The sequence below is a fragment of the Falco cherrug genome, chromosome W (assembly GCF_023634085.1).
Source record: "Falco cherrug isolate bFalChe1 chromosome W, bFalChe1.pri, whole genome shotgun sequence".
NCBI classification, from domain to species: Eukaryota; Metazoa; Chordata; class Aves; order Falconiformes; family Falconidae; genus Falco; species Falco cherrug.
In genome coordinates this window covers 3,955,236-3,969,303 of record NC_073719.1, presented here as the reverse complement: position 1 = coordinate 3,969,303, position 14,068 = coordinate 3,955,236, and the positions used below count along the sequence as shown (strand labels likewise).

The window sequence follows — 14,068 nt, the reverse complement described above, 5'->3', positions numbered from 1 at the left end:
AGCCTTGCATACTAGGCAATCCCTGATTGGTGGTTAACTACCAGCAATTAACAGCAAGGTGTTACCTTTCCTTGGCACCACCCGTCCCCCACACTCCCCTGTGCTCTGCAAACATGCCCCATCATGTTAATTGTTGTCTAGGCAAGCTCGAGCACATTCCCCTCAGCTAACTGATTGCCACGCATGGTCCTAGTTTCCAGCCCGCTCCTGCACCGTATTGCACAAATTCATATGAAGATTTTCTGGACCATGAGAAGGCAGAATAGGACTACTTTCAAAGCACAGTGAAAGCGATGGGTAATACATTAATACCATGGTAGTATCACAATTCTAAACGCTGCGGTATCGAGAAACCACTGATTTTAAGCAGCAATGCTACTACAGTATCAGTAATATTTGTTTTGTTCTCTGCTCAGGTACCAGTCTCTTCCACAAACTTCACATTTGTGTTACATGCATGAGTCTTCTAGCAGTAGATGGAAGGCCTAGACAGGCTATGCAGCTTCAGTCACAAGCTAAAGATGCTTACCCCATCTGAAATAAAGCAATCAGGCAGAACAGAACACAGTTGTTGTGCATGTGTAGCATCACTCAGGATCTGAGTCTTCTGGTTAAGAGATGAGCCATGCCAGTATCAATAGCAATGAACACATACAACATTCAGAAACCTTTACTAAAAGAGATACAATGTGCGTAAACAACGTACATTTCTGCATCTGAGTTTGCCTCATATCACCTACACTTCCCTCTTTCCCTTCCTATTTTTCCTTGTGAAGTTCATGATAGTAAGGTTAGACATTTATCATAATATCAGAACAGCTAGATTTAAGAACTCTTAATTCAAAAACGCATATTCAAAAATACTGAAGCAACACGTGAAAGCAATTACCGTATATGAATAACGCTACATTTCTAATAAGGTTTGCTTTCTTGCAACCTAACACAGTAGGAAGAACAACTGATAGAGAATAATCAAAAATTAATGCATAAGATATAGCTATGTACCTTGAGAAGGAGGTCGAGATCTTCCACTACCACAATGATTTTACCCTAGTATCCTTGAGTTTTATCACTTCAGTAGTTTGTTTTCTTTTAGCAGTTAGCACCTCCTTATCAGAAGGCTCCTTATTTACATTCTTGTTGAGCTCATCTACATCTGTACTAACTGTCCCTTCTTGAAGTGCTGAGTGGGGCGAGTTCTCTTGCAGACAGTGAGGCTCCTGCTTGGGTGTTGATGGTTCATGTTACCTATGCAACTCCTGCCTGCAGCAGTTTTAGGCTTCTCACTATATTTTCTTGATGGTTGTGTTTTCTATGCAACTCCTGCCTGCAGAAGTTTTAGGTTTCTCACTATATTTTCTTGCATCACATAGCTTTCACCACCTACACTGTACCCAGATGATTTTCAGAGACTGAAATACATACTACATTTTTCTCCCTAAGTTATCTTCTTTAATTGATACATACACACACACACACACATCAGAAAAGGGTTATTGTTACCGAAAATCATAACCAGGAAAACTCTCCAAACCAAATGATAGTTTAGAAAGCTGACATTAGCTAATTGCAGCGCTGGGTGCATGGGGGATTTTTCCTCCTAACATGCACACCAAGTCACTTGAGGGTGCACATTATATACAGTAGAGTACTTGCACATTCATAGTACATTACACATTCATTTTCATTCATGCACAGGATTGGTTACAAGTTTCTCGCTTCTAATGCAAATTAGTATGCATCCTCAGATAGCAGTACTGAAGTTTTTTACCAACTACACGTGCACACAAAGTGGGGGTTTACCTTCTTTTGAGGGGGGCTATTTGAGTTGCAGGTCACTACAGTTACCTTTGTCCTACTTTCAACTAATTTTCTGTTGATTGCAACACCTTATCAGCTTGTTTTCTCTTGCAGCCAGAACTTTCTCACTTGGAGACCTCTTTCTACATAATGGTGTTCTTAACATTATCTGTTCTTTGTTTCCCAAGATTCACTCCCTTGATTAGAAGTCCTTTCATTCATGAGTTTTGATGACTTGAGATGGTGCTTACTTGAGAGAGTGAGTGATTTAATGACTTGAGAGGGTGGGTCAGATTCACCTAAACTTTAACTAAATCAGAGTTCAATAATTCAGGAGTTTAGACGACATTATGAGATCATGAGAGGAAAAAAAAAATTTAAAAAAGTTAAACTTTCACATATTTCTGGCTGATGTTTATCTTTTTAATAATAAATCTCCAGCTTGCTGCAAGACAAAGCAAATGCTGCAAGTCTTGCAGCATAGCAAGATACAGTCGTGAATGGTTATATGTCGCAGCACTATCAAAACTAGCCGACTGCAACAACTTTTACCACCGCATACCAGGGAACTATTTATTGAAGTTAACCACAACTTGCCCCAGCACAGCCACCAATCCCCCACAAGGTTTCAACAGTTCATCTACTGTCCATACTGTTATAAATTCCGAGTGAATTTTGAGTTTTATATGATTTATTTATGGGGTTAATAAAAGGCAAGTAAACAGCGCTGGGCACGGGGAGTCAGGGCTCCTCTAACACGCACACATGTTACATCGGGTGGCTGGTTTTTTATGTTCCTATGCTAATACATATTCATCACTACTTCTAAGAAAGGCAGGGTTATTGCAACTAGTTTCCAGAATTCGACCCCTTCCACTGGTGCATGCGTATCAGTTCTCGGTGGTCCCTCTGGGGGTCGTTTGGGCTGAAGGCTCACAGTCTTCCTCCCAGGCTGTGTCCTCCAGTCGTCCTTCAGTTTCCTTTTCTTCCTTATTTGGTAATCTCTTGGCTGGATGTCAGAGACTTGTGTAGCATCCCATGCAATAGTTAACAGTCATTTTGAAACTCCTTTGTTCCTCTGTCCCCTAGATCCAGGTCCCAATGTTTATCTTTTAAACCCTCTATTGACACGAATTACTGGACCATTGACACGATTTGCTGGACCGTTTCTTACATGTTGAAGAATGGCTGGATGAGAAGGGTCAGAGATCATTAGAGCATTTGTATGAGCAGAGCCAAATCTAACCGGTGTGCTAACAAGACTAGGCCTCAGCTGAAATTGCCAGCTATGCTGATGGCTGCAGAATTGCAAGGACACCACGACCTTAACAAGCTTCACAAACAACTCTAAGGAGGTATGTGCAGTAAAGATAAAGAAGTTGTTTAAGCTAGCTAACCGCAAGTAGGAGGACCATGTAAATGAGTAGGTAGTGATGTTACCGATTAGTTAATAAGTTAAAATTGATTGATTCTATTTGATTAATTAATTGATTTTATAAAATCATTTAATAGAATTAAAATGTAGAAGGCTAAGGAAAAAAAAAATTATAGGAAACTTGCATCTACGCAATAAGAGTCGTTATGGAATCTTTTGTACGTCTTGTACCAAGGCTAGAAGAAGGGCCTGGAACTATTGTAATAACTCTAGGGTTGGAAGGTTCCATTGTATTTAACCAGTCTTCTGTACGCAGAGGTGTATTGAAATGTCAGAATATGAGATTAATGGGAACTGGGGAGAGTCGACTGGAGCAGCTTGTAGGTGCCTGCCAAGAAACTGTGAACTTTAGTAAAAGGTAATTCCGGCAGGGGGAGATCGCGACCACCGACTCATATACCACCTACCCAAATCGTACCCTAGACCCATTTCTAGACCTTTCTAAGCTTTACTGCGCATAATTGGATATAGGAGGAGAGAATGTAAATGATTTACGGGAAATGTTATGATTATGTATGAATAATTAATGAATATGTATGAATAAGTTCTATATATGGAATCTGATTTTGGGACCTGGTGTGCGTGGATCGTGAGAGGACTCGCTCACGCACCCGGCCGTCAATAAAGAAGTGTCTGCTTATCTACATCACATTGGTGTCGATAAGTTCTTCATTCTGAGATTTTGGTAACATTTTTGGCGACCCAGATGGGACCTCGCTGAAGGAGACCGGAGGAGTCGGGGACCTGATCGGTTCCGGCCGGCACCGAGGATTTCTCGGGGACACCCATCGATCCCCGATCCGTAAGGCTCTTCGCTACGTTCCCTGGATATTTGGTAAGACACTTCTTTTTTTTAATTGTTGTAGTAAGTGGGTGGGAGTCCCACTAAAGTAAGTAAGTAAGTGCACTGGAGAAAGTGGGGGGGAGTCCCACTATAATAATTGTATGGGAAAGAGTGGGATGGAGTCCCACCAGTGGGTTGGAGTCCCACTGAGTAAGTCTACCTGTCAGACGCGGTGAAAGAGCTGCGCAGGGTAGGACTAGGAGTCTGCCCGTAAGACATAAGCGAAAGCTATTGCAGGGTTGGACAAAAGTGTAGACAAGAGAAACTATATGCTATAGTGTTCTCTAAGGTAGTGCCTCTAACAAGAAGTTAGAAGTTTTTGGTGTTCTTTGTTGTTTTGTGAGTTTGTGTATTAAGAAGAAAATTAAGAGGTATAATATTGTGTTATATGTTTGTTTAAAGTAACTGTGGGAAAGTGTGAGTGTGGCTGTAAGAGTGAGACGTATAATTGAAAACGAAAGTGAGTGTGGAGTGTGGATCCGCGAATCGGAGTGATAGAGTTGGATAATTGTGTATTGTACTGTGGGTAATTACACCATGGCAACTAAGTTAACTCCGTTGTTTAAAAGTAAAAGCTTGGGTAATCTTGTGTTAAATGATAAAATCCCGAAAAATTCTCCATTGGGATGTTTACTGGCGCATTGGGGGGATTTATATGAGGATTTGCCAAAGAGCCAGATGATTGAATATTGTAATAATTGGTGGCCACTCTATATATGAGAAGATCAGGAAAAGTGGCCCACTAATGGGACACTGAATTATAACACTATTTTGCAGTTAATGTTGTATTGTAAAAGAGAAGGGAAATGGAGTGAAATGCCAGATGTGGATTTGTTCTTTTACTTGAGACAAAGAAAAGATTGGCAGGAGGAATGTAAGTTAACTATTGGAGATAATTTAGTAATGGCTGTAACCGCTGATAATAAGAAAGTCAAAAAGTGTTGTTCAACTTGTGAAATTGGGAAAGGTTGTTTGAAGAAAAGGATTGTTATTGAGAATGACGATGGACCAGAGTTAGATATATCCCCTCCTAGGAGAGAAATGAATCAGGGTCGAGAATTAAGGATACAAGAACCAGCGAGTGAACCGGATAGCAGTGGAACGGGAGATGTGGGAGAAAGATTATCGGAGATTGTAATTCATACTCCTGTTTCACGGAGAACTCGGCAACAGACCCATATAATAGCTCCCCTGCGACAGGGAGTTGGCAGTGACGGACCAGTCTATGTGAAAATACCTTTTACAGCTACGGATTTGATGACTTGGAAACAGGTAGCAGGAAACTATAGAGAAGATCCTGAAAAAGTGGGCAAGGTGGTAGATACTATAATTAGAACACAGAATCCAGACTGGAGTGATTTACAGGTGATTTTGGATAATTTGTTAGATGATACAGAGAAACAAATGGTATTAAAAGCTGGCAAAACACAAGCAGAGTTGGATGTAATGAGTGGGATAACAGGTGGAACAATAGAACAGAATTTTCCATCTGGGGATCCGCAGTGGGATCCAAATAATGTGGCACATAGAGAAAGACTGAAGCGGTATCAAAAATGGGTTTTATATGGGATTAGACATGCCATGCCTAAATCCTTGAATTGGTCTAAATTATATGAAGTAAGACAAGATAAAAATGAATCTCCCTCAGCATTTTTGGAAAGATTAAAGGAAGCTGCTAGAAAATACACTAATTTGAGAGTGGAAACAGAGGCAGCACAGATACAATTGGCTTTGATCTTTATGGGACAATCGGCACCAGATATAAGGAAAAAACTCCAGAAACTGGAGGGAGAGAATTCAAGGAGTTTAAATGCAATGTTGGAAGTGGCATGGAAGGTATATAATAACAGAGAAAAGGAAGAAAGAAGATCAAGGAGAATAGATTTATTGGCAGTAATGGCAGGAACAGCAGATAGAGGAAGGGGCAGAGAAAGAGGACGAGGATTTAATGGAAGAGGAGGGTATATGAATTGTGGTGATCGGAAATTTAATACCCTCTTAGGAATAAATCAGTGTGCCTTGTGTAAAGAGGAAGGACATTGGAAAAAGGACTGCCCCAGAAACAGGAGTGCTTCTCACAACCTTGCCAAAGTAATGGTTTTAGATAACTGAAGGGGACCGGAGGGGAACCCAGCTGAACCTCTGGTTAAAATTAAGCTGGGAGATAAAGAAGTTAAATTTTTAGTAGATACAGGAGCGACATTTTCAGTATTAAATACTTGTAAAGGAAAAATTGGAACAAAACCAGCCAATATAAAAGGAGCAACAGGGAAAGAAGAAAACAGGCCATTCCTACAACCCATAGATTTGAAATTTGGAAATAATTACACATGAATTTTTGTATGTACCAGAATGTCCGGTACCCTTGTTAGGAAGAGATTTATTATCTAAATTAAATGCACAAATTGTTTTTGATGAAGGAGAATTCTTTTTGAAGATACCCGAGTCAAAAATGGGAGAAGTTTTGATGATACAAGAAAAGGTAAAGGAACAAGAAATTCCACCGGAGGTGGATTTGGCAGTGATCCCTACTGTATGGGAAACAGATATTCCTGGCAAATCGAAACTAGCAGAACCGGTTAAAATAGATTTGAAGGAAGGCGCAGGAACAGTGAGAATTAAACAATATCCAATCAAACCGGAAGTGAGACAGGAATTGAAGAAATTGATTGATAAATTTTTGGAGTATAAAATTTTGGAAGAATGTGAATCTGAATATAATACTCCTATTTTACCAGTCAGAAAACCTTCGGGTGAATATAGACTGGTACAAGACTTGAGAGCAGTAAATCAAATAGTTAAGGATATTTATCCTGTGGTAGCAAACCCTTATACACTGTTAACAGCATTGAGGGAGAATTATCAGTGGTTTACAGTGCTTGATTTAAAAGATGCTTTCTTTTGTATACCTTTGGAAAAGGGAAGCAGAAAACTGTTTGCTTTTGAATGGGAAAATCCTCAAACCGGGCGAAAGATGCAGCTGACATGGACTAGATTACCCCAAGGATTTAAAAACAGTCCAACTATTTTTGGAAATCAATTAGCAAAGGAACTTGAAGTCTGGAAACAGGATAAATCAAGGCCTGGACATTTACTCCTACAATATGTGGATGACATACTGATAGCTACAGAAGAAAGACTTACCTGTATACAGGTGACTATTGACCTCTTGAATTTCCTGGGACTAAATGGATATAAAGTGTCCAGAAAGAAAGCCCAGATAGCCTGCCAGACTGTGATATATCTGGGCTTTGAGATTTCAAAAGGACAACGACAATTAGGAAAAAATCGTAAAGAAGCTATTTGTAGTATACCTGAGCCGAGAAATATTCATGAACTCAGAGCATTTTTGGGAATGACTGGGTGGTGTCGCCTTTGGATCATGAACTATGGGCTAATAGCTAAACCGCTGTACGAGGCCCAAAAGAACTCTCCCTTTGTATGGGGCCCACAACAACAAAAGGCTTTTATAGAGTTGAAACGTGCCTTAATGTCTGCACCTGCCTTGGGACTGCCGGATCTAACCAAAGATTTCCAGCTGTTTGTACATGAAAGACAACACCTTGCACTGGGCGTGTTAACCCAGAGGATAGGAAGCTGGAAACGACCAGTCGGATATTTCTCTAAACAACTGGACACAGTGAGTAAAGGGTGGCCAAACTGCCTTCGAGCACTGGCCGCAACAGTGATGCTCATACAAGAAGCTCGGAAATTGACTTTGGGAAGAACAATAACAGTCTATGTTCCACACATGGTGATAACTGTCCTAGAACAGAAGGGGGGACATTGGCTGTCTCCCAGCCGAATGATGAAATACCAGGTGGTATTGACTGAACAAGATGATGTGATTCTAAAGACAACTAACCTGGTAAATCCTGCAGTGTTTTTAAGTTCCATACAGGAAGAAGGACGACTGGAACATGATTGCTTGACTACCATCGAGTATGTTTATTCCAGTCGTGAAGATCTGAAGGATGTGCCATTGGAGCGACCAGACTGGGAATTGTATACTGATGGAAGCAGCTTTATGGAACAAGGAGTCCCATACGCTGGATATGTGGTAACAACAGAGACTACAGTTATAGAAGCAGGAGCATTGGCGAGTACCACATCAGCCCAAAAGGCAGAATTCATCGCTTTAATTCGAGCCTTAGAATTAAGCAAAGACAAGAGAGTAAATATCTGGACTGATTCAAAATATGCTTTTGGGGTAGTGCATGTCCATGGAGCTTTGTGGAAAGAGAGGGGGTTATTGTCCTCTCAAGGATCAAATATTAAGCATCAAACAGAGATTTTACGATTATTACAAGCAGTTCAAAAGCCAGATCAAGTAGCAATCATGCACTGTAAGGCACATCAGAGTGGGAATACAAAAATAATAGCTGGGAATAATTTAGCTGACAGGACTGCAAAAAGGGTAGCAAAGAAACAAGCATTGCAAATGGCAATAATTCCTTCTAAAACAGTAACCCTTCCCAGGGAAAAACCGAGATATTCAGAAGAAGATGACAAATTGGGTCAGTTATTAAATGCTAAGAAAAACTTAGCGGGATGGTGGGTAACTCCTAACGGACAAGTAGTAATTCCACCTCTTTTGATGAGAGAAATAATTCAAATGAGACATCAAGAATGTCATTGGGGGGCAGAAGCCTTAGTAACATTTTTACGAAAGCAAGTAATATCAGTTAAGATGTTAGGAATAGCCAAAATGGTAACTGCAAAGTGTGAAGTATGTTTGAAAAATAATCCAGTGATTAAGAAAAAGGTTCAAATGGGTAGACTGAAATCTGGTGTAAAACCTGGAGATTACTGGCAAGTAGATTTTTCAGAGTTGCCTAGATACAATGGGTTCCGGTACATCTTGGTAGGGGTTGATACTTTTACAGGATGGCCAGAAGCCCTTCCCTGTCGCACTACACAAGCAAAAGAGGTTGTAAAATGGTTATTACAAGAAATAATTCCAAGATTTGGAGTTCCTATTGGAATTTTCTCTGACAGAGGTCCACACTTTGTGGCTGAAGTAGTCCAAAGTGTTAGCAAAGCATTGGGTATTAATTGGGATTTACATTAATCTTGGAGGCCACAATCTAGTGGGAAAGTGGAAAGGATGAATCAAATGTTAAAACGACAAATAAGTAAAATTTGTCAAGAAACCAGTTTAAAGTGGCCTCAGGCACTTCCATTGGCATTATTACAAATCAGAGTACAACCAAAGAGTGGAACCTCAGTCAGTCCTTATGAATTATTATATGGAAAACCATATGAGTCTCCAGAACCAAATCCGAACATACACGTGAAAGGAAAGCCGGATGTATATAACTATTTGCTTTCTCTAGGAAAAACTTTGACTGCAATTCTGAGTGCAGTAATTTGGAATAGACCTTTATCTCTGGAAAATTCAGTGCATGATTTCCAGCCGGGAGACTATGTTTATGTGAAGAATTGGACCTCCGAACCTTTGCAGGAGCGCTGGAGAGGACCCTTCCAGATACTGTTAACCACTTTTACAGCTATCAAAATTGCAGAATCGGATGCTTGGATACATTATACTCGAGTGAAGAAAGCACTGTGAAGAAAGCATCTATTCCGTGGAAGATTGTGAAACGTAACTCAGAGACTTAAAATTGACTTTGAAACATGTTTAATTTTGCATATCAGGTTATGATTGGGTTTTGGATTTTCTTTTGGTTGGTAGTGTTGGTGGGATCATGGGCTGACTTGGTGGACAGGAACAAAAGACAAATAGAAACAGAATAAGTGATTGACATTCCCAAACAAATGGCTGAGGAAAATTTGATGGTAGGATTGATTAAAGAATTTGCCAATTTACAAAACATCACGCAGATTACTGCTTGTTTGCCAATACCGAGGGCAGTAGGTGAATCTATTCCATGGGGAATTTTAACTATGAATTTGACTAACCTGGAACATAAAAATGAAACCAATTATTGTGAACAGAGGCCAGTGACTCAATGGTATGAGCAAGTAAAAGTCACCAGAAAACAGTGGAAAACCCCAGGTAATCTGGAGGATTGTGAAAAATTGTTAAATTATGTTTTTACCAAAATAGGAAGATTTAAGACTGTGGGATGGTGTTCTTATGATGAACAATTTAAAATCAACGTGAGCAAAAGTGTTATGAAATGGAAGTGTAACGAAACTGGCCAGAGCACCCAGTTAGTAGACCAGTGGGACTCTATATGGTCTATGTCCATATTTTCCCATTTTCAGTATATAGCAAGAACTTCTTGGTGTTTTACCTGGGATGGAAAGGTTTTTTCAGTATTACCCTGGGTAGATGATAGGTCAACTACATCGGGAGAGAAGGAAAATAAAATAGTGCCATGGTGGAAATGTGAAAAAGTGTATGATTGTAATAATGCAGACTTAGTAATTCAAAGAATTCCTCCGTTGGCTGCTGCTTTGAAATATGGTTGTTTTTGTCGAGGTCTTAAGAATACTCTCAATTTAACCAGCGTCTTTACAGTCAGAAGAGGAACTTTGTTTAGTTGTAGAAAATCTTCTATTCGAAGTCCAGGACATTTAGTTTGGGCATTAAGTGATGGAACCTGGACAACACACCTACCATTAGATGGTAAGGTGAAACAAATCACATTAGGCATGCCAACATTGTGTCCGATTTGGAAGAAATCACCATTTAAAGGATCTCTAGAGAATCTAGAATTAAAACGAATAAAGAGATCAGGGATAAATGATGATATTTGGAATGAACCATCTACAGGAGTGAAAATTGGCTGGGCACTGGAATCACTTTTAAATCCTATAGCTTCATATAGAAACAGAGCATGGCTCTATCAGTTAACTGGTCAAGTGGAAAAATTGGCAAATGTTACCAAGAAGGGGTTTAAGGAATTGAATATACAACTACAGGCAACTTCCAGAATGACTTTGCAAAATAGAATGGCACTAGATATGCTCCTACTTAAAGAACATGGAGTGTGTGGATATCTTAAGGATAAACTGGACCACTGTTGTATCCACATTCCAAATGTCACTCAGGATGTGGAACATGATCTAGACCTATTGGGAAAAATTGAAAAAGAAACTGAAACAATTCAAAAGGATATGTCAGAAGATTGGCTTGGGAAAATTTTTAACAAACTGGGATGGAATTTGAGCTCTTGGATACAATCTATAATTAAGACTTTGTTTCTGTTACTAGTTGTCTTTTTGATGAGCATGCTGATATATGCATGTCTGAAGAAACAATTTACCAATGGAATTGCAGTGAGTCGTATCATTATGAGAGAAGTACCAACTATTTTACCAAGACATGATCCATTACCCAAATATGTTGAAACAAAAGATATATGAATAAAGTGAAAGTATTGAAATAATGATTTTCAACACTTTCAAAGGGGGGAAATGTTACCGATTAGTTAATAAATTAAAATTGATTGATTCTATTTGATTAATTAATTGATTTTATAAAATCATTTAATAGAATTAAAATGTAGAAGGCTAAGGAAAAAAAAAATTATAGGAAACTTGCATCTACGCAATAAGAGTCGTTATGGAATCTTTTGTACGTCTTGTACCAAGGCTAGAAGAAGGGCCTGGACCTATTGTAATAACTCTAGGGTTGGAAGGTTCCATTGTATTTAACCAGTCTTCTGTACGCAGAGGTGTATTGAAATGTCAGAATATGAGATTAATGGGAACTGGGGAGAGTCGACTGGAACAGCTTGTAGGTGCCTGCCAAGAAACCGTGAACTTTAGTAAAAGGTAATTCCGGCAGGGGGAGATCGCGACCACCGACTCATATACCACCTACCCAAATCGTACCCTAGACCCATTTCTAGACCTTTCTAAGCTTTACTGCGCATAATTGGATATAGGAGGAGAGTATGTTAATGGTTTACGGGAAATGTTATGATTATGTATGAATAATTAATGAATATGTATGAATAAGTTCTATATATGGAATCTGATTTTGAGACCTGGCGTGCGTTGATCGTGAGAGGACTCGCTCACGCACCCGGCCATCAATAAAGAAGTGTCTGCTTATCTACATCACATTGGTGTCGATAAGTTCTTCATTCCGAGGTTTCGGTAACAGTGATCCTAGCCAATCATAGACTGCCGAGCATGCATAGTTAGATACACTGTATAAATAAGAGCTATTCGGGCTAATAAAATGAATCATGCTTTATCACTCATACTGAGTCGGCTGCGTGTTATTCCCCATCACTCGCAAGTGGCGCCCGAACAGGGACCTTTTACAACTTTGTTTGGAGCGGCGGACACAGAGAAGCACCGGTAGCAGCGACCAGGGGGCGAAGATCGACCGAACACTGACTTGCTCGGTGTGTCGACCAAAGGAGCCTGAACCGTCCAAAAGGGGTTCGCCGTCTGTGAGGGCTACTGCAAAGGCTGCAACAGATGACTACGTAAAAGGACTAATCAAGGAGCAGAAAGAGTGCCTTAATCAAGGAGCAGAAAGCATACCGGCGACATGGATCTCGAGGTAGCCCTAGATCTTATAAAACTCTTTTTGGAAAAGTGGGGTGTAGATTGCGTTAAGCAATTATCGGGTTTAGTTGCATTAGGAAGGGAAAAGGGGTGTTTTCAGGATCCCAACTCACTTTTTGATGTGGTAGAGTGGTGAAAGTGGGCCAAAACACATGGAGTGGAAATGTCCCCCGCGACTGCTCTTAGTCTGTGGACCTGGGACAATTTAGGATCAACACTGTCAGAAGCCCTTGAAAAAGGGGATAAAAAGGCGTCCAGGTTTTTGCCTACATGGGGACTGCTTAGACATGTTGTAGGGGGCTTCAAGAATCCGCAAAATGCGAATGGGGGCTTGAAAAATCAGCAAACTGCGATTGGGTGCTTGCCAAATCAGCAAAATGCGAGTGGAGACTTGTAGAGTCCGCAAGACGCGAGTGGGGACTTGCAAAATCTGCAAGACCAAGTGGGGGCTTAAAAAGTCAGCAAAATGTTAATGAGGGTACATCGTTCAAACCTCCCCTGTATCCCCCTCCAGAACACAGACAAGAGGATGAGGGGGTGGGGGAGGGGGAGAGTCTGTGTCCCTTACCAGACGCCACTCCCCAATGCCCCGAATCCCCTAAATCTCTCCAACTGCATCGACTTATACTTGATACCGATTCCGAGGACGGCAAGCAGAAGCCTCGGTGGACCGATCCCAGCCCCCCTGACTCCCCCCAGCCAGCACACCTTCCCCCCTCGGCGCCGGCCCCCCTTCCCGCGTCCTTGGCACTGCCCATCCCGCCCGCCCCCTCGGCTCCAGCCCTGCCTGCGCAGGATGGAAATGCCAAAAACCCGGATTCGGGTCCAGCTACCACAACGTTATCAGTCACAGGCAATGAAGAAGGTGGAGGTGGTAAAAATCTAGTTTCCAGTGGTACGGTAATGACGCGCGACCCTCGCCGATTTTGGCAGGCTGTAAGAGATGGGGCATTAAAAGACGGGAACTGGAATTTAGTAGAACTGATAGGCGGACCGCTCCTTGATCTTCCTACGCCTTCCACCGATGCACCGCACGCATATCCTATTGTATTGGGAGATGTGGCTGCTGGTAATCCTCACGTTCATACACCATTTGCTTGGAAAGTAGTGCAGGACTTGCAAAAAACTGTTTCGCAGTACAGGGTGACTGTGTTCTGTCACGCACAAAAGCTGTCTGTACTCTACTGTATTACAGCGGTTGAAATGTATTTTGCTGTTAAAAAAAAATAAAAATAAAGGAATTGTAGAATTAGGGAATTGTAGAATTGTACAGAACAACGGAACAGAGACAGTGGGTTGTTTTGAGATTGATAATGTGCAGTTTTGGCCTTGCTTTAATGATGTGCAGCTGAGATCCTGCAGCAAAGAGTTAAATAACTTTGGGGGAGTATGAGAAGAAACTAGGATGAGACAGAAACAAAGGAGGAATGTGATCTCACCCCTAGAAGATAAGGAAACAGCATGAACAGCAGAGAGTAGCCTATAATGAACAGCGC

At 40.9% G+C, this 14,068-nt stretch overlaps 1 protein-coding gene across 1 annotated transcript; it reads left to right on the top strand.

The window, feature by feature from the left end:
- The first annotated feature begins 6,513 nt into the window (after nt 1–6,513).
- On the top strand, nt 6,514–13,802 carry LOC129734613 (uncharacterized). The gene is made up of 2 exons (XM_055698246.1): nt 6,514–8,261; nt 12,869–13,802. The coding sequence occupies exons 1-2, from the start codon at nt 6,532–6,534 to the stop codon at nt 13,800–13,802; spliced, it is 2,664 nt and encodes an 887-aa protein (XP_055554221.1). The 5' UTR covers nt 6,514–6,531.
- The last annotated feature ends 266 nt before the right edge of the window (nt 13,803–14,068 follow it).